The 27,611-nt window shown below is 39.6% G+C and overlaps 1 protein-coding gene across 1 annotated transcript; it reads left to right on the forward strand.

The window, feature by feature from the left end:
- On the forward strand, positions 1-27,553 carry HHLA2 (HHLA2 member of B7 family). Its single transcript, XM_078452981.2, is given in 10 exon segments — positions 1-105; positions 13,960-14,049; positions 15,726-15,814; positions 16,735-16,980; positions 16,983-16,997; positions 19,354-19,410; positions 19,664-19,775; positions 19,812-20,226; positions 24,635-24,696; positions 25,576-27,553. Coding segments are annotated over 8 exon segments (900 nt in total). The 5' UTR covers positions 1-10; the 3' UTR covers positions 20,008-20,226; positions 24,635-24,696; positions 25,576-27,553.
- The last annotated feature ends 58 nt before the right edge of the window (positions 27,554-27,611 follow it).

The following is a 27,611-nucleotide window of genomic DNA, read 5'->3' on the forward strand; positions in this document are numbered from 1 at the left end:
GGTTTGAGAAATGCTGATCTTGTTGAGCAGTGTCCTTGTGAAATCTATTATTACTCCTGGATGCAGCAGCTTGTGTAACTTGGACTGCTTCCCACAGAGAAGGAGGTAAGTAAGCTTGCCATTATTCAGAGAGTATTTGGGTGTTGGTACGTGAAGGCAGCTTTGGTTGTATGGAGATGTGTATGTGTGTTGGGCAGCCAAAGGTACATGTGTAGAAATATACCAATGAGCTGACTGTACATCTTATTTTCTGTTGCTCTCTCTCCCTACCATAGCTGGCTTTTCCAAGAGTAGAAGTATGTAACCAATTCTTGGTCTCCGCAGTTCGGAAAGTAGAACTATCATATAGTTAGGTGGAAGTTGATTGGAACTGAGTCACTGTGTAACAGAACCCAAGAACCCAAGAACCGAACCCAGGCTTCCTGCTGTCAACTTTCCCAGCATTGTCTGGGCCTTTGGTGTTTTGAAGCTTGGAGATTCGTCCTTCAGTTCTGGAGTTCCCCAATGTCCTTCTATTACATTTCCTTCTTGCTTAAGTCTTAAATCTATTGCTTGTCACTACAGAAGGCCTTGCAGTTTTAAAGGCATTTGATAAATATTGCCAAATTGCTTTCCAGAAAGTTAAGTTGTAGATCAGTGTGTACCATCGCCAATGATATGTCTCTAAGCATCTTTTCCAGGACTGAATATTAAATGTGTGTGTGTGTGTGTGTGTGTGTGTGTGTGTGTGTGTGTGTGTTGTGTAGCTATTCGTCTCTCTATCTAATCTTTGTCATTCTGCTAGGTTAGAAATGAAAACTTATTTAACATTTTTTTCATATCTTTGAATATTATTGAAGGTAAATTTTGGGGAGATTAGGTGTCAGACACTTTTATATGCAAGTTATAGAAACCAGATTCAGATTAACTCAGGCAAAAAAAGAGATTTGGTTAGTACACATGAAATGGAAAGATACTGGGGTAGTCTATAGACTTGAATTAAAAAGTGTGAGAACCAAGGCCATGAGGACATGCTTATTGGCTAGCACTTCTCTCTGCTCTGGTGTACTCACCTGCTTGTTATTATACTCTCACCCTCAGCCTCTCTATGCACCCGCCACCCCCACCCTCCCAGTCCACACCCCATCCCCCCACATTGACTGATTTCTTTCTGTCAAATGGTTCTTTTCATGTGGCAGGAGTTTATTGCTGTCAGTAGTTCCACATTCTCCCAGTATGGAAGCATTAGTGGAAAAAGATCTTCTCATTTAAATTTCAGAAGTGCTTTGACCTTTCTTGGATCCCTTGTCCCCTCTTTGAATGGGTCACCAGGATTTGCCATGCCTGGATTATTAGCCTATCCTTAGTTGGAATGGTAGAGTAGGACATTGTGGCCAACACAGATTAGCAGCGCCGCTCCCCTCCAGAACAAAATGAAGTGGTGAAGAAGCATTCCTCTGAAGGCAGGGTATAGCTGGGCAGACAGAAATGTTCCCTACACATTTAGCAGAAGTTCTTGATTTTGAGGAGATTGATCACATGTTGATATGTAATGTTTAATAAAGACTAAGACAGCAATGGTATATAATTTATCATCCAACATGGGACACTATGAAAGAAGCTACTACTAATCATTAACAGAATGCACAGTTGATCCTATTTGGAGAGCTGAGCAAGTGGAAGCAGAGAGGGCACTTGGAATTACTACACTAACTTCTTTCCTAAACTAAACATGGTTTTACAATCACTGTTGACCACTTGCTAAGAGAAAACAACTTCCTGCAATCATGGCCAAAACTGAAATGGTCAAGATTCAAAAAGGCTAAAGCTACACTGGAGGGAACCATTTGCTCCTTGATAGCTCATTCTCTGGGGAATAACCTAGGCGTCGTGAATCACTGATGTCACTTGTAAAGTTTCATAGTAGAGTAGTGGTTAATGGAAGGCCTCAAAGTCATGAGCCTGATGTAGTTTAAAGTCCTGGCTTTTCCATTCACTAACTGATGTTGAACAAGTTATTTAACCTCTCTAAACCTCAGTGTCTTCATCTTAAGATGGAAATTACAATACCTCATATGATTGTGTTTAGATTTACAATGTGTATAACATTACTATATGCTTACTAGCACTGTGATGTTAGCTGCTAATATTACCAAAAGAAGTAACAAATGCAGAAGAGAGAAAACTATAGTTTATTTTGTCTTAGCAGATAGGACCTCCTAGTAAACTTTGGTCATAAGGGTTCTTTTATCCATCTTTATTTATTTACATAGTCTTCTCTTCTGACTTGCCAATTCTCCTCACCCAAGATCCCCACAAATGTAGACAACATCCTATTTTATGGCAAGAGAGGAGTAGCTGAATGTCCCCATGTGGTTTAAGAATGTCTTTGGGTTTGTCACTTGTGTCACGGGGGTTTTTCAAAAATGATTTCAGTATTGGTAAGGGGAATCTGGTTCGCAGGATTTTTATTTTTTATTTTTTTTAAGTTTTTAAAAATATTTTATTTTATATTTGTGTGTGAGAGAGAGACAGAGAGAAAGCACAAGCAGGGGAGGGGCAGAGAAATGGAGACAGACTATGAAGCAGGTTCCAGGCTCGCTGTCAGCACAGAGCCTGATGCCAGGCTCAAACTCATGAGCAGTGAGCTCATGACCTGAACTGATGTTGCACACTTAACCAACTGAGCTACCCATGTACCTCACAGGACTTTTAAAGTCAGTATGCAGTGAGAAGGAATAGCAGTAGATATGGTCCCAGATACAGATCATGAGGTAAATGTGTTGGGAATTAGGGTCACAAGTAGCGGTAACAAGAGGGTCAAGGAATGCTGTTCAGTTTGTAGGCATGGGGAAAGATAGAAGCAGAGCTGGGCTGGGTCAGGAGAAGGGTTAAGGTCTAGAGAAAGATAAGAGGGGACAGAATTGAGACAGGAAGGAATTACCAGAAGATAGGTTGATAGAGGGGAGAGCAGATGAGAGAATGCATATTTCTCAAAGAAGGTAGCGGCTTCTCATCCTTACTCTCCGAAGATCAGCTAATGCAAGGAGAAACAGTCTACATTGCACAGTAAATTGTGCTGGGCCTGGATCTCACTGCCTTAGATGAGATCATGAACAAAGATGCCTCCTATCAGCACTGGTTAGTGTCTGTCTGTCTCCTGCCCCCTCCCCTCCCTCTCACACTTTCCCTTTCTCCCTCCTGGAATGTTTCAGTGTTTTTATTGAGCCTAGAAAACCCCCAGGAGAACCTCTAGCTATAGAAACAAGTAGAACTGAGCAGAGGCTGCCTTGCCAGGTGCATCTGGGCAGCTTGATCTGTGAGTGGCCCATTATACCCCTGTGTATGAATGAGCCACTCATTTACTCTGCTCTTTAAAGGTCTACAGACCAACTTAAAACTTTTATATTGTCTCTTCTCTAGTCTTAACTTTATAAATTCAACATTAAGCTTATGATGTTGAAGTATACATCATTGCATTATGACTTGTCAAATTCATTCATTCTACCAATATGCAAATCCTAGTTATATACTATGACATTACTTTACTACTTGATAGCCGTATTTTCAAAGGCCTTTTGAAAACAAGTGTTTACTCTTTTCTTTTCTTTGAAAGAAATAAGGACAAACTGGGACCCTGGAGAGTAAAAGCTAGCCAAACCCTTTTCTAGGTGTATAATAGAAAACCCCCATAGTAGGGGGTAGAAAAGTAGTAGAAAAGCTACTACTTCAGCTGAGCATCAGTATTTTCCATTTAATGTTGACACTAAAAAGAAAGGACTTTTAAGGTTAATGTGGTTCTGCGGTTAGAAACTTCTTCCTACAGAAAACTTAAAGCACACTAAACTTCCTACAAACGTCTAGTAGCTCATCACTGATGCTTGCTTTAGCTTCAAGATTAAAAGTGGTTTTGCCACCATTAGCAAGCAAATGAATCTCTAACTCGACCCTGTTAAAATAGGGCACCACTTCTGTCAATATTTTGTTATAGTAGGAAGAGAGACTATTTTTTTTCATTGATTTATTTATGTAGACAAAAATGGCACCTACTTCCTGTGTTAGTAGCTCTTCATCAGGGGAAAGAAGATATTTTTATTTTGTGTCACCTTGGGACATTTGGAAACACGTGAAGGCCCAAGTCACAGCAGTTTAAATATATTACTTAATTAGCAGGAAGTCTAAAGGTACAGGATCCAGAACAGGCTGGACTCAACTGTGTCATTACAAACTCTATTTTTTTTTTTTCTGTCTTTCTGTCATCTCTGTGATCCTTGTTATGTTGACTTTTTAATCTTCTCATTTGTTTCTTCATGTCTGGGAGGTGGCTTTTGCAGATGCAGCATGAAAACAGTGCTCAGAAAGTAGAAGGAAGGGGTTGCCCTGAAATTCTGTCCTTGTAACTATCCCTCTTACACAGACACAAAAGTTGCCACAGAAGTCCTCCCAATAGACTCCTGTTTATGGTCCATTGTCCAAAACAGTGTGGAAAAAAAATTTTTTTTCTGCAGTTTGATTTCAGTAGTTCCTTTTAGAGACAGAGAAGTACAAGGGGCTTGGCCACACTTTCCTATTTCCATTAGGCTCAGAGTTAGAAGGAGGGAAAGGCAGATGTACAGGCATTATAATTGGGTTTCCAGACTCAAGAGGTGTGGAAACATGGTTAGTTGCTGGGCTCTCCATTTCCAGGAAAGTTGGGAAGTTCTGATTGGGTTCCAGCTCTTTGCAGTGGTCACTACCCCAGCTTCTCCTTCCCCAAATGTGGAGGACTCCCCCTCCTGCACTGAGCCAGTGTGGCCATCTCATTTACCCTTTCTGGACCTTCTGTGTTCTGTTAGCTAGAGGTGGTCACGTCTTGCCCAGGGCTGGCCAGAGAAGGAGTTCTGCTAGCAAAGAAAAAGGGAAATGGTGCCAGTGTCTGTCACGGTGTCCCTTTCACATTTTCTCTATTTCACACTATTTAGTTTGCTTTTAAATGGTTTCCTGCCACATTTACTTCATTGATGCTTACAGGCTGGCTCCTTTTATTTATCTGCTACAATTCCACTGGTGGGATCTTTCTGAAAGACAAATCTGACTTCATCATTAGGTTTCTATTTCCTTACTGTGGCTTACAAGAGTGGTTATGATCTGGCCTTTGCACACACCTTTCCAGCATTTTTCCTTCCACACGGCCTGCTTTGTTATTGTGTTCTCTTGTGGCTGTATCTTTGTTCTATTGTCTGCCTAGAAAATATCTTCCCTCCTCACTTCCCTCTACTCCTTCTCACAGGACAGCTTCTTCTTGCCCTTCAAAACTTAATGCTTTGGGAAGCTTTCCTTAACACCCTGCCCTCACTAAGCTCAAGAACTTTCTTCTGTCCTTCTGTAGCACCTCAGAGAGTTCTTATTGCTGCCTGTATCTCTGTATTATGATTTATTTGTTTATATAATCCATCTATCTTTGGTACCAGATTGAGCTTTGTGACATTAGGGACTGTCTGACTCATCCCTGAATAGCCTGTGACCCATAGGAGATGCTCAAATTGTAGGTTTTCAATGGCAGAAAAGACAGTTAAGCTTGGTGGACAACAGAGTGGGGGGAACAGTACAAAGGATGATCTAATCCTGTTTCCTAGGAGGTCAGGATAAATTTGAGGTATCTCATTTTCTCTTGTTTCTCAGAGCTTTAACATTGTCAGACACTAGGAATGGATTGGGAGTAGAACATAGGGACGGAGCAACGGAGTTTTACGAACAAGGGTTTATTTGGTGGAATGAACTCTGAACTATATAGAAAACTCACCGATAAAAAGCCAATTTCACAACCACTGTACTTTGCGAATGACCCACTAAACTGTGTATGTAGACCTAGGCCCTGGTCCTCCCTGTCTTGTGCACCAGCTAGTTGAGTTAGCTACATCTTTAAATTCTAAGGACTGATAGCTGGTAATTCAGGTGCACATAGGCAGTCCTTTATAAAGCATCACTTGATAAAAGCCCTAAGCAATCTACACAGCTAGGAATAAATCTTGTAAGGATTGTTTTGCCTAATCGTTTTTACACCAAATCCTTGATTCTAATATTCCGTTACAGGTCACTCAACCCCAGTACCTTGATATGTAGGGACAAGAAAGTTTCTTTACTTCTGGATTTGAAAGGAAAACATGGGGATTGAGTCAAAATGGCTAATCTCATACTGAGAATGATGAATATTGAATATGTCACTTACCATACAATAGACATTTAAGTATAGCAACCGTGACCACTGTAGGATGGAATTATGATACCAGAATTGGGTGATAAACCTAAACCAACCTTAGGAAGGAGGGATCCTTTGACCCCACCCCCACCCCACCCCCCAACCCTCCTAGGTACTACTGCTGCCTCTGTGTTACAGATTCTTTGTCTCACATTGTCTGTGGGGATTGGACACCAGAGTCATGTCATTACTTTCCTTAAAATCCTTACATCTGACACAATCAGGCCCCGTAGTTGGTCTAGTTAAAAAAACAAACAAATAAAACCAAAAAAAAAAAAAAGTTCAGTATCCAAATGATATATTTTTAATGTTTTAAAAATTGAAATAACAGGTGTCCATCTACTTTCTAGTTTTGTTTTGTTTTGAGTGGAGGGGGTCAAGGCCTTGTTCTGCGTGTGGAGCACTGTGTGATTTTCTGTGTTACCTTTCTTCCACAAACTTAGTAGGGCACCATCTAGTATTTCCAATTATCATTTCTTGAAAATGGCCAAAGAACTTTGTACTCAGATTGTTACAGAAGAGTTCAGCTCCTTCTGGATCTTTACAGTTTGACTATTGTGTCTCCAGCACCTAATCTGATAGCAGAATTTTCTTCTCTCCTATTTTGTGACTTGCTTTTATTTAGCCTTTTCGCAGAGGGTTCATCTTCTTCAGTTTAGCTCTTGGAGAAACCCTGGGTTTGTCTTGTCCTTGCATTTAATCAATTAACATTTAAATTATTTAGTGATGATAATGCACTGAACTGGCAGGAGGAGAAGTGTACAGAAACAGCAGACTGGCTTCTCTGGGGCATTTGGCATGCCACGGCCATCTATCTGTGTGTTTTATAGAGGGAGAGCTGACTGTTTTCAAGCAGTCCTTGGCCTTACATCTGCACATGTTCAAAACTCACTTCACTTAATGCAGTCTCATTCAACTGTTTACTACCTTTGTGTGCTCAACAAAATGCCCGCCAGTCTGTCTTTTCAACCCTGGCATTTTCTTTTGTCTATTGCGTGGCTTTGCAGCATTCTTGCTTTAAAAGAAAAAGAAAACAAAAACAACAACAACAAAAAACAACACTCTGTCCAGCTATATTCTTTCTTATATAGAGCACTATTGAGGAGGATTATATAATCAACCCTTTTGGCAGGAGGAAGCATTTTGTGATAGGAGTCTGAAGTGGAGAATGGCCCTTGGAGGCATAGTACTGCCCCTCCCATTCACGTTCTTTGTCTCAGGCTCTGCTTCCAGGGGACCAACCCCGCCAGAGATGGGGATTTGTGGAGTGTTTCCAGGAGGAAAGTGTGAAGAAGTGTGGGAGCAGGATGGGGCAGGAAAAGGAGCTGAGCAGGGATGTGGCTTCAGGTGAAGGCTCAGCCTCATTTGCTGGGAGGCTCTGGACCACAGAATGTTTCTTGCCTTGAAGCCACCACTGGGGCAGGGAGTAGGGAAAGAATGTAACTCCCAGAACCACAGATTTCATCACCTGAGGGCAATCCTCTGAAGAAGGTGGCAGTAGCTGAGCAATGTGTGCATGAAACCTGAACTAGAAGTGATCATAGGGGATCTGGGCAGGAGATTAATGGTCTGCTAATATACAAAATATCCGATATTAAATGTGTGGCATTTCTAAAATAGTGACTTAAAAAAATTTTTTTAAGGTTTATTTTTGAGAGAGGGAGACACAGAGAGCGTGAGTGAGGGAGGAGCAGAGGGAGACACAGAATCTGAAGCGGACTCCAGGCTCCGAGCTGTCAGCACAGAGTTGGACGCAGGGCTCTAACTCACAAACAGTGAGATCATGACCTGAGCCGAAGTCAGATGCCCAACAGACTGAGCCACCCAGGTGCCCCCAAATAGCAACTTTTATTGGACCCGAGTTATGAACCTTCCTAGGTTTTCTTGGCTTTACCTATTTTCTGGGCTCTCCACTCGTTGCACAAAGAGAGCCTCCACTCTAACATCACTGCCCCATTTCTAAATGTCAGCAGCTGTATCTACCTTCCCGGGGGAAGGCTAACTTCTGTATGCCCACCACTGTACCCACCACAGTGGGAGTTTCAACAACCACAGTCCAGACGTGAGTCTCCAGGGGAAACTCACAGAAGCTGCGGTTTCCCCTGCCCTGTGTTCCCAGACTCAGTGAGGTATGACGTCTGGCTTCCTTAGTGGCTGTCCTGAGGGACCAGGTGCACAACCAGAAGGAACATGGGAGTGAAAACCTCATGGGAAAACCCATAAGTGAGTTCCTTTTCTTCTTCTTCTCTGATGGATTGTTCTGAGGTGCTGTGATTCTGTAGAGGATGCCTGGAGATTGTCCCTTGTGACTGAGCAAGTGGCTCTGTTTTCTGTTCTCAAGCTGTGGTCAGCAAGACAAGACAAGCAAGACAACTGTCACCCCCTATCTACCTTCCCTTCTTTCTAGTTTCACCTCCCTTTTCCTTCAGTCTTCCTGGCCTGCCACTGCCCCTCCACACCTCCCCCCAAATGTACTAGTGTGCACCTTAACCCAGTTACAGAGACCTACTCCTCCATCCACAAAAACAACAAAACAGAAACCTAAACAGAGCTTGAAACCAAGCACCCCTAGAGATTCAGTTTCAACCCAATGTATCCTCAAGGGGTGGATTTTCATTGTAAAACATCAGGGGAGGTTTTTTTGAGTAAAGAGTGGGTAATACTAAAATTGTTCTTTTGTTCTTGATTCCATCTTAACAAAGTCAATCCTATTAAAATCTAAGTGGATGCTAAGGAGAAATCCCTAGGATGCTACAAAGAGTTTCTTTTTGTTATGACTTTCATAAATTGGCTCAGAGCCAAGAGCACTTTGAAGAGGCATTGAATTTAAAACCAATGCTGAGGAGTCTGTAGCACCCTGGAAGCGGCTTTTCCTGAAGGAATTCGTGAAGGGAACTGGCACAATGCAAGGGATGTAAAACATTCCTGTTTTTCAAAAAAAAAAAAAAAGAGCATTGGCTTGCCATGTGGCTCAGGTCCTATTTAGGCCAGCAGTTATGAGGCCAGGACTGGTCTTGAGTGTTACTGATGTGCAGGCTAGAGAGTCTTGAGTGTTACTGATGTGCAGGCTAGAGAGTCTGGCCTGAACACAAGTGAAGTTTGTCATTGTTGTCACAGTGCTGATGGCTGCAGTCAGTGTGGTCTGTAGCTGTCAAGATGGGTACAGGGGTAGTCGCTCCATTCTCTTTGTTTTATGCTTGTAGAATGGCTTCAATTTTCTCTTCTGTCTGATTAGTCTTAGCATCTGGATTTCTTTTTGCCATGTTCCATTACAGAGGCTGCCTCTTTTTGCCATTCTCCCCCACATCTGGAATCCAGCCAAAACGTACCAGAACAAGATGCTTCTAACATTTGAGCCCTTTTGTAAGGATGCTGATTGCAACTTGGGTGACTTCAGTTTAATCCAAGGTGGAAGATTTCTGCTGCTTTTGGGGAAGGAAATAAATGTCTAAAAATAAAACTTGGGCATAAAAATAGGGCCAGATACTCATTAACTCCCTCACTTAGCTGAATGCTGAAATTATTTCAACAGAGCTAAATCAAGCATTTGTGTAGAAGGGGTTGAGTATGTTTTCTTTTTTTATTCATAGTACTTTATCTTAATGATAAATGGGTTACTGTCATTGTCATTTTATGCAAAAAGCATGAATTTAATAATTTTCAAGAGCCTAATTCTCAGCTCATGCTGACCCTTGAAGTGGAGGATTAGTGTTCACAGGGTTTTGAGAATGTATGTTGTGGGCTCTTATGGAAGAGGCTGGAGGGGCAGGCAGGGCTAGGAGCCAGAGTACATAAGGCTTGGTGGGCTAGGGTTAAAAATTTGGATCCAAGTATGGCGGGAAGCCACTGGAGAGATTTAATTAGGAGGATATCATAGAATGATTTATATTTTAAAAATATGACTCTTGGCTGCTGCATTGACAGTGGATTGTAAGGAGTAACCAGGCAGATATTTTAGATATCCAGGTAAGAGAGGATAGTGACTTTGGAAGAGCTAGTAATAGCAGAGTTGGGTAAGTGCACAGATAATGGAGATTTATCAAATCCAATAGCAAAAAAAAACAACAACAACAAAAACCAAAAACCAAAAAACAAACAAAAAAACAAGACTGGCAGCACTTTTGGGTAATTTTGTTGTCTTGTTCGGGCTGAGGCAGGGAGCAATGGTAAAGGGAATGAGGCAAAAGTCAAGGGCTCATGTTGATTCTGTGCTGCCTATAAGTCATCTGTCAAATGGGCAGCTGAATATATGACCTTGATTCAGTAGATGAGTTTGAAAATCCTTCACATACAGATGACATTCAGAGCCATGGAATAGAAGAACTCACCTAGGGAGAGAGTGTAGAGAAAGTATAAGACTTGAGAACTTTCCATATTTTCACATAAATTGGGAAAGCAGAGGAGGAGGAGCAGTGAGGAAGGAAGAACCAGGAAAAAGAGTTGGGCTGGAAACAAGCAAAGAATCTTCCAGGAGGGAGGTAACTGCCAATTATGTTGAATGCTGCTCTAAGATTGGATAAGATGAGGACAAATTATATCCACTGTTTTTGGCAACATGGAAGCCTTTGGAGACACTGGTAGGGGCAGTTTATGGCATGTCACACAGACAGAGGCCAGAGTGGATTGAGGAGAGACAGTAAAGGGGAAATGAGGGTGGCTCTTTAAACAATTATTTCAAGAAGTTAATAAGAGCTAAGAAATAGGTAGGTAGCTAATCAAGAGCCAGAGGAGAATACAATGGTCTTTTTTAATGTTCTTACGATAGAGCTTATTGGGGTATTTATACTCATGGTATTGATCTAATGAAGAGAGAGAACCTAATGATACAGTAAAGGAGGGGATATAATTGTAGGGACAAATTTCTTGAATGTAAAAAAATATGAGATACAGAGCAAAAGTGAAGGCTTTGGCTTTGTATAAGAGGAGAAGGGGGGACAGAAAGAGAAGACACAGCTCTTAATGGGTTGGTTGAATTGATGTAGGGGGTGAGGGAGTATCCATAATAAATTATAATTCACGAAGCCAGAGCATCAGCTGAAAGAGACATGGGAAAAAGGGATGTTGGAAATTTCCAGAAAAGGTAGCAAATATTGGAGTCATTATAAAGAATGAGAAAGTGAATCCAAAGAGAGTGGACATAGAATGTCCCAAAGTTACATTAAGCAGGGTGGATTTGAGTTAATTATTACTTGGAAAGCAATAATTCTTAATTCTTTTTTTTTTTTTTTTTTTTTTCAACTTTTTTTTAATTTATTTTTGGGACAGAGAGAGACAGAGCATGAACCGGGGAGGGGCAGAGAGAGAGGGAGACACAGAATCGGAAACAGGCTCCAGGCTCCGAGCCATCAGCCCAGAGCCTGACGCGGGGCTCGAACTCACGGACCGCGAGATCGTGACCTGGCTGAAGTCGGACGCTTAACCGACTGCGCCACCCAGGCGCCCCAATTCTTTTTTTTTAAGTAGCCTATAAAGGTAAAAAATATTATTACATATTTACATATGCTCATGCAGAAAATGAGTTTAGTGATTACTTGTAATCTTAGTATTCAGAAATAATCATTGTGCTACATCTTTTCATACATTATACATGCAAATACATCTACAGGAAAAATATACAAAGGCCTTCTTTTCTTTTTTTTTTTTTTTTTTTTAATGTTTATTCATTTTGAGAGAGACAGACAGACAGCAGGAGAGGAGCAGAGAGAGAGAGATAATACCAAGCAGGCTCTGCACTGTCAGCACAGAGCCCCACCTGGGGCTTCATGCAGGGCTTGAACTCATGAACTGTGAGATCATGAGCTGGGGAAATCAAGAATCAGACGCTTAACTGACTGACCCACCCAGTTCCCCTAAAGGTCTTATTTTCATAACTAATTCTATTTTACAAGTTTTTGCTTTGCCAAACATCTTATCTATTGCTCTAAGCTATTGGAGTGATAACTTTGTCATATAGTAAATATATTGTTTATTTGTATCTTAATATGTTCTTGTTGCTTTTCCAATTTTTATTTAGATCTATCTATATAAAAATTGTATAGTCCTGTTAAAAAAAGGCCCACATCTTAGTCTGTATATATGATTATTTTATTCTAGAATTTAAAATGCAAAGATGAAACTATAAATTATTCTATCAGGTTTTATTTTGATGTGATGAAGGAGTCAAATTATTTTTTAATTTATTTTGAGAGAGAGACTGAGAGAACACACACAAGCAGGGGAGGGGCAGAGAGGAGAGACAGAATCCCAAGCAGGCTCTGTGCCATCAGCACACAGCCCCATGCAGGGCTCAAACCCACAAATCTGTAAGATCATGACCTGAGCTGAGATCAAGAGTTGGACACCCAACCGACTGTACCACCCAGGTACCCCTGAATTGTATTTTTTAGAATAGTTTTAATTATTCTTTTTTTAAAACAAAGTTTACTTATTTTTGAGAGAGAGAGAGGGAGAGAGGAAGCAGGGGAGGGGCAGAGAGAGGGAGACAGAATCTGAAGCAGGCTCCAGGCTTTGAGCTTTCAGCACAGAGTCCAAAGCGGGGTGAGTCCAACTCACCAGCGGTGATCATGACCTGGGCTGAAGTCGGACACCTAACTGAGTGAGACACCCAGGTTCCCCTAGAATAGTTTTAATTATTCTTAAAGCTCATACCCTACAACAAATTTATGACACAGCTTGTTTAATAGTATGACTCCCAAATGATTTCTTTAAAATTTTCCTTTAGAGGTTTTTTAAAACTAATTATATGCTATTCTTTAAACAAGCTATTTTTTAAAGAGTAAAAATGATCTATAATCCTATCACCAGAGAAAATCAGTAATATTTTACTTACTTGAATTATATTGTATGTAAACACTTTGCCATCTATATTTTCTTGTGTTTTGTACTTTTTGAAACATTCATTGTAAACCATGATTTTAATGACTGCCTTATGATCTATACTATTATTATAAGAATGTTTCTAGATTTTGTTTTGTTTTCGTGTGTTATTATATTTTATTTTATTATTATTTTTTCTTTTTTTAATGTTTATTTTTGAAAGAGAGAGAGGGAGGCACAGAATCTGAAGCAGGCTCCAGGCTTTGAGCTGTTAGCACAGAGCCTGATTGCATGGTTCGAACTCATGAGTGGTGAGATCATGACCTGAGCCAAAGTCAGACCCTTAACCGACTGAGCCACACAGGCACCCCTGTTTTTGTATGTGATTATAAACAATACCATAGTTAACATCATTGGCATTAATGCTTAACTGAATTTGTTTTTAGCATTTTTACTGTAAAAGCAATGCATATCCATGTAGAAAGCTTTAAACATAACAAAAACTGTTATCCAGAGAACCACTGTTGACCATATACCAAATCTTTATTCACTCAACGGCCATTTCTCAGTGCCTACTATATGGTAGGCACTGCTTTAGATGTGATATCTGCTCTGCAGAGTTAACATCCTAGTGTGTATTTAGTGACAAGTCTGTCTCCTATGTGCAGAAATGGGTGTGCTTTTAAAAAGGGATTATGCTACTTACAAGTTACATTGTAATCTGATTTTTCTCCTACAAAATTAGGAACTTCTTTCCACACCATTGAACCAACTATTACAATATCATCTTTAATGGCTGCAGAAGACTGATTTGTATGGATGTACCGTAGTTTATTTAACTGATCTCCGATAGTCAGACGCCTTCTTTTCCTATTCCTGCTGGCATTTGAAATCCCTAACATGCATATTTTGCTTGTCTTTGATAGTGTAATTAGTATGACCTCCACGAGACATGAAGGCACAGGCAGTGCTCTCTGTCATCCTCATCCTTGTACCACCTCTAAGTGGATTTCACGGTGAATTCCTTTATAATGTAACCAAGTGTTAGTTATTTGTACAACTAGATAGGAACGTGAGCACACAATGCAAGGTGATGGTTTCCTCTGTTGCCATAGCGTTGTGAACCTTTCTAAAAGATCACTTAAAGAGAAATAGGAAACAGACTGGAGATCCTGGATGAAGATTAAAAATGATATTTTCTCCTGTCTACTCTAAGGCTTTTTCTGTTATCTGCTACCAGATATAAAATCACTAGAAAGGCAAGTTTGATTGACTGATGATTGATTTTTTTTTTCAAGGGTAAGCTTGGTACTTAGCACTTAACAGCAGGCATTATCCACTTTTCTTGGTCCTGTCATGGGCATTTTTAAATTATCCAGTGAAATATTAGAGGTGTTTAGTAGAACAATTTGGGAGGTTGACATAAACCACTCCTTTTCTTTCCCATCTTTCCATGTCTTTCTCTCAGCATAATACCACCACATCCCTCTAGCTCTTTGTACAGAAATAAACTAAATCTGAGGGAGAGAAGTGGGACATAGCAGAGTAGAAGGAGCCCCAGGGAAGGCAGAGGAAAAAGACTGTGACAACGCCACATGAGCACTCAATTCTCCTGTCTTGGGTAGTCTTGGCCAAGGTCCAAAGGAGTTTACTCCATTGTCTTTACAGCCCTAATTTCCTAAAATCCATAGATAGGGTACACGATCTACCTACAATGTTTTGTGAATTAGTCAAAGAAGCTGGATGCTACCTTCAACGATTATGAAATGGCTAAATATATTTTCTTTACGAAAACCTTGCTTGTTTTTCTGAATCCATCTGCTTTTCAAAGTCAACTTCTGAAATTAATAGTAAAAAACTATATGTATAAATATATAGCTCAGGATGATTGGACTTCCACATTTATATCTAGGACGCTATTCCTTAGGTACATTTCATTTGACACATATGACATCCTGAGAGGTGCCCTAAAGCCAAAATAAATGAGTCCCTTCATTTCCCCTTTTGGACCCCTCCTGCCCATGTGCTCCCTTGCTTGAGATTAAGGTCTGCATATTCCTAACAGATTTCCAAATCCAGCATTGTCTTCTACACACTCCAAATATTTCCTAATGAAACCAAGTTAAGTTTGTTCTATTTGTCTAGGGCCTGCTGACTCTAGCTAGCTGAATAAATGGTTTTGTTGTTATTGTAGTAGGTATTAGAAGTAAATGGGTTCATGAAATAAAAGTCAACAGGACTCTTGCATATATAATATACAATTGCAGAAACTCTAACACTAGCTTTGTGACTCGTTTCTAGTAATCAGACTAGCAAGGTTTTTGATGGTATTGTCTTAATTGGCAGGCTGCTGACCTAGGATAATTCTTCTAGGTGGTTCTGATATAGCCCTTGATAAGCACCCATCGCTAATTCTCCTCATAACTGCTCTTGATTTTTAGTTATATTGCTTTTGTCTTCCTCAAACCTTGATAATATTGAGGAGAAGCAAATTGCCATTGGAGGACTTGGTGAAGATGTAATTCTCCCTCGCTTATTTAAGAGTGCGCCTGAAGTAGTAGTTCATTGGAAGAATCAAGAGAGCTATGTGCACTCATACTACAAAGACCATGACTGGAAAGGCAAGATCACAGATACACAAACAGGACATCCCTCTTTCATAGTGAAATGGAAATGCCTCCTTATCATTTAGAAGATTATGCCTTCCGGATAAAGGAATTTACATATGCTATGTGGGAACAGCATCTAGAAACATAAACAAAGTGGTACTAAAGGTGGGAGGTAAGTATGCATGGAAGGTTTTATAAAACATAGCAATAATGTCATTCCATGTTTTTCTAAAATATCTCTTTCTTAATTGAATATGCTATGGACTACCTTGCAAGCCAATACAAATCTACCTCATGTTTTAAATGCATGGTATCTCATAGTATAGACATGCTATAACTGATACATCCATTCCTCTACTGGTAGATATTCCAGTGTTTTACATGACAGGTGTTGTGATGAGTGTTCTTGTATTTAATAGTGGGAAATGATTTGAAAGAAAAAGTATCAGAAAATTTTAATATATTACTTTGACCCGTTAGTCTTATTAGCATTTAATAGTATCAATCTTAATTTCTGCCCATATGCTATCTTTTAAAATGTTGAATTACTGGCTTAATTTTTGTTTTTTAAGTTTAATATTGTATGCTTTCCTCCTGTCTATATTAACTATATTTATTTATTGGGGGGAGGGGCATTTTCTAGCAGGTTGTTTTATCCAGCGCTTGTTTCTTTTCCCTCTGTCTCATTTAGCTGCTTCAGATCTTGACTCAGAAATCCAAGAATCATGTGTTAACAAAGAATCAAACAGGCTCTGGGTTATTACCTGAAGAGGGCATAGTGCTGCATGAGCTCTAGTTTATATTGGTTGCTCACTGAGGTCATTAGATTTCTATCTAGAATTCTTGCTAGAGAACGAAGATTGCTAGTTGCTAAGTATCTGCACATGCTTTTTTCTTTCACTTGTAGATAACCAGACTGTATCTTAAGTTTCTACAGAGTTTTTGTTTTGTTTTTCCTTTCGTAACTGCCAAGTTTTTCTCATAAAGCTTAGCTTTTCATTTTACGGGTATTAAAATAATAAGTGTTCTGCACAGATGACTTAAAAAGAAACTAATGCCAGTCCCTCACATGCCCTTCTTTCTCCCTCCTAGCTTTCATCACACCTGTGATAAAGTATGAAAAGAGGAACAGAGATAGCTTCTTAATATGCAGTGTATGAAGTGTTTATCTTTATCCACTTATCACATGGAAAATGGACAATACACCCACCTCTGAAAGCAATATGGAAGAAACTGAGTCTTTGGGTTTTTATATAAATAGTATGATAAATATTACAGGATCAAATTTATCTTATGAATGTGCTACTGAAAACTCATTGCCGAAACAAACATGGACTGGGGATTGACAATGAAAGGTAGGCTCCATGGGGCTTTCTGTGTGCATGTGCTATGTCAGAGGTTGGGAGGGAATTAGGATTGATTTACAGGGAAAGAAGAGAGCACAAAAGAAAGAAAATGTATCTGCACCAGTTAGAGGACCAAAACAACAGTCCTAGGTCTGATATATACTGGCTTTGTTATCTTAAGCAACCATTTTTAGCTCTAAGCACTAGCTCCACATTGGTAAAACAGAAGTAATTCTACCTGTTAGGTGTTTGTGTTGAAGGAAAACATTTTTAAAATGGAAAGTAGCAAATATACTCATGAATATTATATTTCTCTATGATTTGTCCTCTAAATAGGATTTCCTACCTGCATTGCACCTCAAAAGATGAGAGGATACTTGCCTATTAAGTTACAATCTGTGATGGTTGCCATTCTTTCCACTAAACAAAAATTAATTAGTATTGCCTCTGTTTATTCTCTTTACATAGTATTATCCTATTAAGCTTTATCAACAGCACTATCATAGCGTGAACAGTTCTTGATACTCTTTCCTCTTATTTGAAAAAATCTAAATTTTGACCAATCTCTAAATCTACTATAATCTACTCTAATAACCTACTATTTAAGAGAAAGAGAAATTAATTTGATATTTCTTATCCAATTCTAAGGAAAAATGTTTTATATTTTAGAAGCAAAGCAAAATTTCTTTAGTAAATCTCCATTATATGGAGAAGGTAGAGGTTAGCTGCTCTCCTTTTTGGGCTTCTTTCCTGAGTCGCGTATTCTCAAAGTGCTTGCCAAGAAGACCCTGAATTATGAGTGATTCACCAACTTTACATAATTTCAGCATTGAAGGCAGGGACACCCAGTATTCACTTTTCCAGGCAGTAATGGGAATATGGAAAAGTGTTGAAAATGTTGATGTTAAATTGTAAATACTTTCTATGGAAAATTGTATTTTCTCACATTTATTCAGAATTGAGTATGCAGAAGCATCTACAGTTTCTTAAGCTCAGTGCTATTTCCTCTTGTTGAGGATTTTTTATCTGCCAAGTTTGTTGCTCTCAGACTGTGAACTTAAGAATGGGGGCTTCTGTGTGGCTCAGTCGGTTAAGCATCTAACTTCGGCTCAGGTCATGATCTCACGGTTCGTGGGTTTGAGCCCCGCATCAGGTTCTGTACTGAATGCTTGCTCAGAGCCTGGAGCCTGCTTCAGATTCTGTGTCCCCTCTCTCTGCCCCTCCCTGCTAGCACTCTGTCTTATTCTCTCAAAAAGAAATGAATGTAATTTAAAAAAATTAAAAAAAAAAAGAATGTGGACTCTTACTCATTTCTGAATCCACAGCATCTAGTAAAAACATGTAAAAATTAAACTAGGAAGACAGCATAGCAAAGGGAGCAATTAATTGTTTACTATGATTGGATATAAATGGCGTTGTTAGAGAATATATGCTTAAGGAGTTTGCATAGGGCAGAAGTTTAAAAGAAAATTAGGAATTTCCAGAGGACATAGGCATTCCAGGTTAAAAACCACAAAAGCACAAAGGAGTAAATATTGCCTGAATTTGTAGAAGTATAAGTGGTTGAGGGTAAAGCTAAAGTAGCAAGAGATAAGCCTGGAGAGGGAGGCAAAATCAGATGAAAGGCCTTGGTCTTGCTAAGTAGCTTGACCAGGGTCCTGGAGGAAGGAAGTGTGGAGCCAAAGAAGGATTTGAGGCATCAAAGAGACCCAGATTTGCATTTTAGATGGCTCACTTTGGCATCAGTCTCTTGCAGGTGGAGTGTGAAGTCTAGAGCCTAGGGAGAGAATTCATGGTAATCCACAGAGGTCAGCTACCAAACTGCAGAATAGGAAGGACAAGATGCAGCTAGATTGGAGGGGCAAACCGAGCACACCTAGCATAGTCTCTGCTCTAACAGAGCTCAGCCCAGTGGGGGCTTACCTCCACATAGCTGGAAATATACTATTAATGTGCAGGAAAAGGGACTTTGTGCAGAAAGAGCAATTAAGAAGTGGTTGAGACCACACAAGTAACAGAGACTACTAGGGAGTAGATAGTGACAAGAGGGGAGTTCTGGGGAATACCAGCATTTTAGGTGTCAACAGAACATTGAGTTTGAAAGGCTGGTGGCAACATTCTTGAGTGCTCACTATAGGGCTATAGGAGTTGGAAACAAGGAGAGAAACCTTGCTAGCTGGCCCAGGTTTAGGTCTCCTCAAAAGTCTAAACTTAACCTTGGGAAGTGTTAAACTGTGGTAGCACAGCTTTTCTTCCAAGAAATGCATTTCCAAAGATCTTTCTCAAAGCATTTCTAAGTGTAACTTAGAAAATTCATTTGAAAATTGTATTTTCATTGATGTTTCCTTTTCTATCCTGTTATTAGATGACCTTCATAAAATGCAGGGTGAAAATGTTGCACTCTCATGTAAACTTGTGAACAGTATTTTTTTTTTTTTTTTTTACTGAACCAAGATTTCTTTTTTTTTATTTAAAAAAAAATTTTTTTTAACGTTTATTTTTGAGACTTGGAGAGACAGAGTATGAACGGGGGAGGGTCAGAGAGAGAGAGGGAGACACAGAATCTGAAACAGGCTCCAGGTTCTGAGCTGTCAGCACAGAGCCCGATGCGGGGCTTGAACTCACGAACCGCGAGATCATGACCTAAGCCAAAGTCGGACGCTTAACCGACTGAGCCACCCAGGTGCCCCTGAACCAAGATTTCATAGTCACTTGGTCCAAAGTGGAAAAGGAGACCTCCTCCATCCTGGCTCACTTTCTGAGCTCCTCACAAGATAACAACTATCAGTGAACCCTGATTTTCATGGAACAAAGACCTATCAGTGAACCCTGACTTTCATGGAACAAAGACCTAAAAAAACAAAGTGACTTCTCTTTGACTTTGAAGGATCTTAGTCTTTCAGACAGTGGGGAATACTTAGGCAATATTTCTTCAAGCAAATATAGCTTACTCACCATCCAAATGCTGCATGTTGTAGGTAAGTTACAAGTAGGGTTGGGTAACAGATTTTGGCTATAGTAATAGAGATTGTGAATATCAAACAGGGAAATTAGGTTGGCATTTAAAGAATAATTTTGATAAGTATTCTTGAAAATGTTATCTATAGGGATACTTCTGGCCAAGATACTTCTTTAAAACTCACAAAGTCCTGCATTGAAAAAAGAATTTTTTTCTCCCAGAAGATTCCTCTTCATGGTTTCAGGGCTTCAGAAATGTAGAGGGAATTTACATGATTTGGTGAGTCTGTGGTCTTAACATCCTCAATTTCTGCTTACTACTGTGCTTAACCTGTGCTTTAGGGCCTGGAATTTGGGGAGTTGAGCCTTCAGGCACAGTAAGAAGTTAGAACTGGGGCTCTGGTAGATGCAGGGGAAGCATGATCTGTGAACCTGGTGGAAACAGTCACCAAGGGACGTTGGAAGCAATAAGTGATGCCCGATTCAGCTCATTTTTTTTACCTCTACTGATAGTTAACTGCCAAAAATATTTATGGAGAGTAGACTAGAGATATTTTAGAGTCATGGCATATGCACTCATGAAGTTGACTTTCTAGGTGGATTGGTTGATCCCCTTACCCTTAAGCTATCAACGTGATGTCGTAGGAAACCATGGCAGCTCTGTATTATGTATTAAAGATACTTGAGTCTTGAGTCAGTTGAATATTTGTTTTAAAAACATTTATATCATTCTAGTTGTGAAAATTAGGAGGAATAACAGACTTGGAGATAAGAACACAGAGTTGTCCTTAGGTCAAGTAGTCTTCAAACAGAAGCTTCTAGACACTGAGGGACAATACTCCCTTTGTGCAGAGCTGTCATTTTGAGAACGCTGAAATGTGGAGTGCATTTGAAGCTCCTATTTTTCTCCAAAATAAGAATGTTAGTTTTATGTAAAATACAGTTAAGCTTTCATTCTGTTTTTAAAATGTTGCCTCATTTTGGAGTGTGGGGGAAAAAACAGGAAGATATGGTCTGAAGACCACGTATGACCCATCTTTCTAATCAGAGATCTAATCTTTAGTTTACACAAAGCAAAGCATCAGGACCATTCCATCTCTGACAAAAGAAGCTTTTCAAAACCTCTCATTCCCACCCAGGAAGAGGTGTGTAATGGGAGCTACCCCCACAGGGCAAACACCACTCGTGTCCTCAACATCACTCTTTCAAGGCAACTTGGTTTTCTGTTCTCAATTGCAATTTTCTACTTGTTATCTTGCCCAGGAGATGCTGCAACATTTGAAAAGGAAGCCCAGATTTGGGGGCAGAGGGGTGATGGATCTACTCCATAAAAGTTGCATGGAATTGAATGGAATTTAATAATTCTTGCTAAATTTTGTGGAATCACTATGTGATAGGCAAATTTCTTTACAGATGGGAGAAGCGAGGGTCATGAGTAAAGTAAGGCAATTCTATACCTTGCAAGATTTTCTTCAGGAGGAAAAGTGTGCATACGGAACACTTTTGAAAGTCAACATTTCTACTTAATTGCTCACCCTCTATATGGGTATAGAATTTCAGAATGACACAAATATATAGAGAGATTAATGTCTTAGTGATTGCAGGACATTACTTTATTAATAAAGAGTATGTTCATAAAAATAGGCATCTGTTATATAGAGCTATTCATTTTAAAGAATAGCTATAAACATTTTTTTCCACCTTGAATTGGCCTATGTGCTCTAATGCTTGCCCCCACTCTGTGGCAGAACATAGATCACAAGATTAGCAGGTAACTTAAGGTCTCCAAGTTTCTGCCTTCTGGGTCCTACTTCTTTTAATACTAATTACAATTATAGTTCCAACAACGAAGCTGAAAAAACTCTGGCTACTCCAATGATTCTGAGGGGCATCAAGCACTCTCTTGGTCACCTCTCACTCAAGACCATGGCTCCCACACCACTCTGCTCATCACCTCTGTACTTACCCCTGTTCCTCTATGCCCCTGTCTTCTCCAAGCCAAGGGTGAACTCTGCCCTCCCTTCATCCTCCAAGGAGAATGCTGGGCTGAGATTAGTCTGTAGTCATAATTATCCCTTTGTTAATTCTCTTCACAATATAAAAAATAGAAACTCACAGTGCATAATAGACTCACTGCCTTTTAAGTTTGCGGACTTTTTCTCCTCTGACACCCACTCCCTACTAAGCCCCAAATTGTTTAATATTCCTGCTTATGCAGGTTTCCCACAGTAAAGCCATTGAGACTGTGAGGTATTTATGCTCATGAATGCAGAAATAACTAGTTTTTAAAATAGTAAATGTTTCCTTTGGTAATTTTTCTTCCAGTTTATAGACTTTTTGTTTTATTTAGAACAGAGTCAAAAAGGAATTACCTGGATAATTATCCTGTCTCTGGTGCCTTTGGTTTTGCATGTTCCTTAGTAAGTCAATAAGTTGCATTCATTTCAGTGGAGATAGGTGTCTCATGGGGAATTTGGGCTTTGTTCCCTGGGTGTTCGAGTAGAGGTGTACCAAGCAGCTAACCCCACACAGCTGCTGGGCTTGTAAACAGATTTGAACCTTCTGGATATTCATTTGCAAAATTTATCAGCAACCTTTCTAAATGCTCCCACATTTCCATCTAACTATCCTACTTTTAACAAGTTTATCCTGAGTTAAATGGTCAACAATATAACAAGCTATATACACGCACATGCATTGTAGCACACTGAAAAAATTTAAATCTGGCACTAATACACAAAATGATCAAATTTATCTTGCATTGAAAAATATCTGGAATGAAATAAACCCAGACTTTAAAATGGATGCCTTTGGAGAGAGTTTGCCCCCTCTGTCTGGACTTGCTTTAGTCCTTGTACTGTTTTCTTTTTCTTTGAGCTTTGTCTATGGTGCTACTTCTTTGTTCTTTATAGGCCATTTTATTTTAATCCTTGTTAAATGTGTAAAAAAAAAACTTTTTCTAGATTTTCTGGGACAAACCTGTGTTACTTACAGTACTTTTATTACTTATGGTAATTTAAAATTATACATTAAGATGCCATGGTCACAGGACTTCTTAGAAGACTTTGCTTTTATTGACAGAATTAGATCCAGGAAAAATTTAGATGTAGTTATTTCCACATTTTATAGACCAGGAAACTGGAATCCAAGTAGTTAGGGACATGAAACAGTTTCATGTATACCACTTACAATGACACAGCTAACTAGTGGCAGAGGTAGGTCTAGGCTCCAAGTAGCTCTCTTACTCCATAACCTTTCTGAGAAGACCGAGTGTCCTGGGAGGCTGAGATATAGCTCATGTCCCTTCCTCTGGTTGATAATTGCCTTTTGCCCCTGATGAAGTTAGGGGATTTGGTCATAGCAGACACCATTATTGAAGGTAAGGTTTTTAAGGGTGATACTGAGCAAGAATTTCACCAAATCTACACCTTTGATTGTACTAATCCGCAGACTAGTCCTGCTTATCATTTGTTCCTCCTGTCCCTCAGCTGGCCGGAAGTAAACAAAATCGGAAATTCTGGGCAAGTCTGGTTTGTCACCCAGAAGCAACCTCTGACCTGATACAATGACGGTTGTGACTAAATTAGGGTTCAAATTATAGAACAGAGGGACACTACATACTGTTCAAGAATGACATTTTAGTTTCTATTTTGGAAATGTGCAAAAGTCAAGTCCCAACAGAAAACACCTGGCATACCCAAAACTGTACAAAGGGGAACACAAAAGATAGTGCATTTCCCCAGAACTGGGAGCAGCTGATTTGATAGCAAATATAAGCTTGAAGGGACAAGGAGAGGGTGCAGTTCCCAAAACCCAGAAGCAGAGAGTCATGTAAAATCTGATGCCTTGTAGGGAGAATGACTTTTAGTTGAAGGACACAGACCAAGAAGACCTTACAAGGAAAGAGCTGGAAGAATAAATACGTGCGTTTGCCCTTTCCTCTCTCTGGTCTCCACCTCAGCTGGAGGCCAGAGGGAAGACTTTAGAAGGAACCTACTCAGGTAAGCATCCCAAGGCAGAGACAGGAAGCTGGGTTCTGATTCTGGAGGAGCAGTCAGGAGATAAGAGCAAAAACAATGTCAGGGTATTGGCTACTTAAAAAAATAATGTTCTACAGTTCTGTAGTTAGGTAGGCTGAAAATATATTTCAAGCTGTTGCACTAATGGCCCCTAAACCTTGGTTGTAGTTTCATAGGACCATGGTTCATGTTTTTCTTCTTTAAATTCCCTTTTCTAGTACTGTTTTAAAATGTCCTTAGTCTAGGATAAGTATAAATTATCCCAGATTTTAGCGAGACACAAAAGGAAGGCCTTACAATGTTATTGTATCCCTTTTCCTTTGCCATCGCTCTGGGTTTAACCATCATCTCTTTGGCTGTTATTTTCCATTGTTAACAGTTAGTAGGAGTCAGGCCAACAATCCTAAAAAGCCAGGAATTCCTGGCTTGGTTGAACAGTCTTTATCCCTGCTTTGGAGCACCTGAATCGTCCATAAGAATTTATTGCTATTTGTAGATGAAGAAGTATTTCTACACTGAATGCATTTTTAATGCTGTTTGTTGGAAGAAAGATATGAAAGGGGGAGTGACTAAGGTGAATCTAATAACGTAATTGTACTGAGGTAGGAATAAGAAAGAAGCTGAGCATTTGCAAAGAGATTTTTTTTTAATTTCTCTTTTTTCCTGTAGAAAGGTATTCTGTCCCTACTGATGAGAGAGCCAACACTGCTAATGACACAGAAGAAAACAAGGTAAAATCTTTCCTTTATCAAACCTTATAGTATAAGAATGCTACTGTGAAAAAGTGATTGGTTGACGTATCATCAGAGGGGAAAAAAGGGTGAGAGGGATCATAGGATAACTCAACAGGAAAAAAAATACAATTAGGACTTTTTCCAATGTCTATAATTAAACAGGTGCTACTTAAATAAGTGGCTGCTCTTCTCACTTCCTACTGTTATTTATAGAGATCTCCAATGGCACTATGCATATGATGATGCACCAATGTATTTATTCTTCCAATGGAAGTATGGGACTGAATAGAAGCCGAAAGAAATACAAAGCAGAGAAAAGCAGATTACAGTTTCTTCCCAGATTCAGGTGGCTGGGAATCCATACTTTTCCAGCCACTTCTAGGCTCCTTGGGGACTGAATTTACTTACAAATTATCGTTTGATTGCAAATTCAGTTGTTTAAAGTGGAGTTTAAATTTTTTGCTGCTGCACACCTTTTAGGAGTCCATTAATCATAATATAAATGAGAGCAAAGAGTGAGGTAAACTCGCTTTTCTACTGGTTAAAAACTCAGGAACTAATCTAGGAGGGAGATTGAAATTGAGACTTCATAACTACTTACAACTGTCTCATGGATCCCTGATTACAGATGCAAACAATAGCTCTACAGCTCCCCTCTCCCAACAATCAAGACAAAACAGTACCATCATTCAATGCTCAAGATAAAAATGGTTATTTTGACATGAACAATGGCCACATAAAGTCCCATTTTTCTTGGTTCTAGGCCCTTTCAAAACACCCAGACAGTATAGGAAATGAAGCAGAACTGTGGTAACACATGACGAGCATCCTTAATATCCAGTGACTTCACTTACTCTTTCTTTACTGCAATTCCAGCTATGGCTCATCATGGCCCAGTAATTCTACCATTGGAAAGACTTGCAACCATTGTCTTTGACAAGATTACATTTACTCTTCAAGTCCTAACCATCACTCACTGACTCCCTACCTGCATCAAGATTATGAATGCCTGGATGCCAAGGATTCCAGTTCAAACTTAGAACTTTCTCATTCATTGACATCCCTGCTGCAATCAGCCACAGTGAGACTCCCATCAAGATCTTGGAAGAAATTGTCACTAAGTGTTGATTCAAAATCTGATCAACTAATGATCTGATCAACATAGAAGCAGAAATTACCTTAGTGAAAAGGTGAAACACCAGGGCAATTGATATGCTAAGGTATTGTACTCCAGTTTTCTATGAATAGTTAATATCAGTTTAACCAACTAAATTTAGTATGATGAGTCTTAGGGACTCCAAAGTCTAAAAATGTCAGTATCTCCAAGATTGCCTAGAGCAAAGGGCCCTATCAACTCAAGAATTGACATCTCTGAGGCTGGGTTATACCTTCCAACACCAGGTTTGCATAGCTGAGTGACATTAGCTATGAAGATAATTTGATTCACTCTTCTGGCTCAGTTGTCATATTGTTAATCAGCCTTATAATAAATTTATATTTCCACATAAATTTTTACACAAAGACAATGGATAGCGCAGTTGACTTGATCGCTTCCTTTTAATTTTAATCAGTTTATAAGAAAGAAAAAAATCTAATCAGGATTTTTGTTACTTAATCAAGTTTTGACCCTATAGTTTATAGGAGAAAATCAACCTTGAATTGTATGTTAATGCTACCTGGTCCAATTTTCTCTAAGTGTTTGCTCCCATGTTATGACAGGTATTCATCATAAACTATAAAGTATTGACATCATTATAAACAAAAACTTTGTCAGTAGAAAATGCTCAGAACTACTATCATCTCCTTACAGTGATGAGGAGGGACAGGTTGAAAGACTAAAGTCAACAAATTCAGGATGGCAGACAACAATGAACTTGGGTCCTTCAATGCTGGTGAGCCTCTAAATTAATCTTGGAGCCACCTGTATGAGTCAGGGTTGGGTCAGAGAGGCACACTGCTGAGAATGCTAGAATAAAGATTTATTATATAGAATCAACCTTACACAAGTCTGGGCATTTGTAAAGAAGTCCATGTCAGGCTGTCCCCTCCGCATCTGGGGATGTACCTTAGGTAGCTGTAGGTCAGCTGTGCTAGTGGTCAGCAAGGAGAGCTGGTTGTGGAGTGACGATGAACTGAAATCCATAAGAAGAAACTGGAATTCATGCCTCTCAGGGCCTCCAAAGGCAATGACAGGGGTGACCTGCAAGAGAAGCTGGTGCCCAGTACCATGGAGCCACACACACACACGTAGCTAGGACTCTGAAGCTGAAGGAGGGAGTTTCAGTGCCAGCTCACTCTTTTGGCCTAGGGTAGCATTTGCCAGCTATCACAGTGCCTGGGGCCATACCATGAGCTTAACAGCATAAAATGAACAGCTGCATCTCTACCGCTCCCTCTCAAATGTAGTGAAAATTTCTCTTGTGACCAACTCCAATCCAGAACAAACAGAGAAAGGAAATCCAGGAAATGTACCTCTCGCTTAGCTACATTGGCACAATACAAAGCCAGCATTCCCCCTAACACTAAACTGATCATCTTATATGAGAAGCTGTTTCAGTGTTGAAAAATCCACCCAGGTATAGATTAGGAGGATTCTTATCTACAAGTTCTAAGTACCTGTGACTATATGTAAATTACAGTGCTAAGAGAAAAGTTGATCAACTCCCACCATTAGTGGCTAAAAATATACTTATTGTTGGAGGAGTCCAGCAAAACTCATTAACTTCAGTAATAACAATTTACTAACATACCCCAGGCCTCATCGTCCATGTCTTCCATAAATATTATGCATTAAAAGGCAATAGGTATTTTTTTAACTTGAGAATTTAAAAGACTCTTATCTTTTATGTAAAATGTTTACTTGTATTTGAGGACCAAAAAAATCCCCATTAACCTGGGAAGCAAGGATACTC

This window comes from Panthera onca, chromosome C2 (assembly GCF_046562875.1).
Source record: "Panthera onca isolate mPanOnc1 chromosome C2, mPanOnc1 haplotype 2, whole genome shotgun sequence".
NCBI classification, from domain to species: domain Eukaryota; kingdom Metazoa; phylum Chordata; class Mammalia; order Carnivora; family Felidae; genus Panthera; species Panthera onca.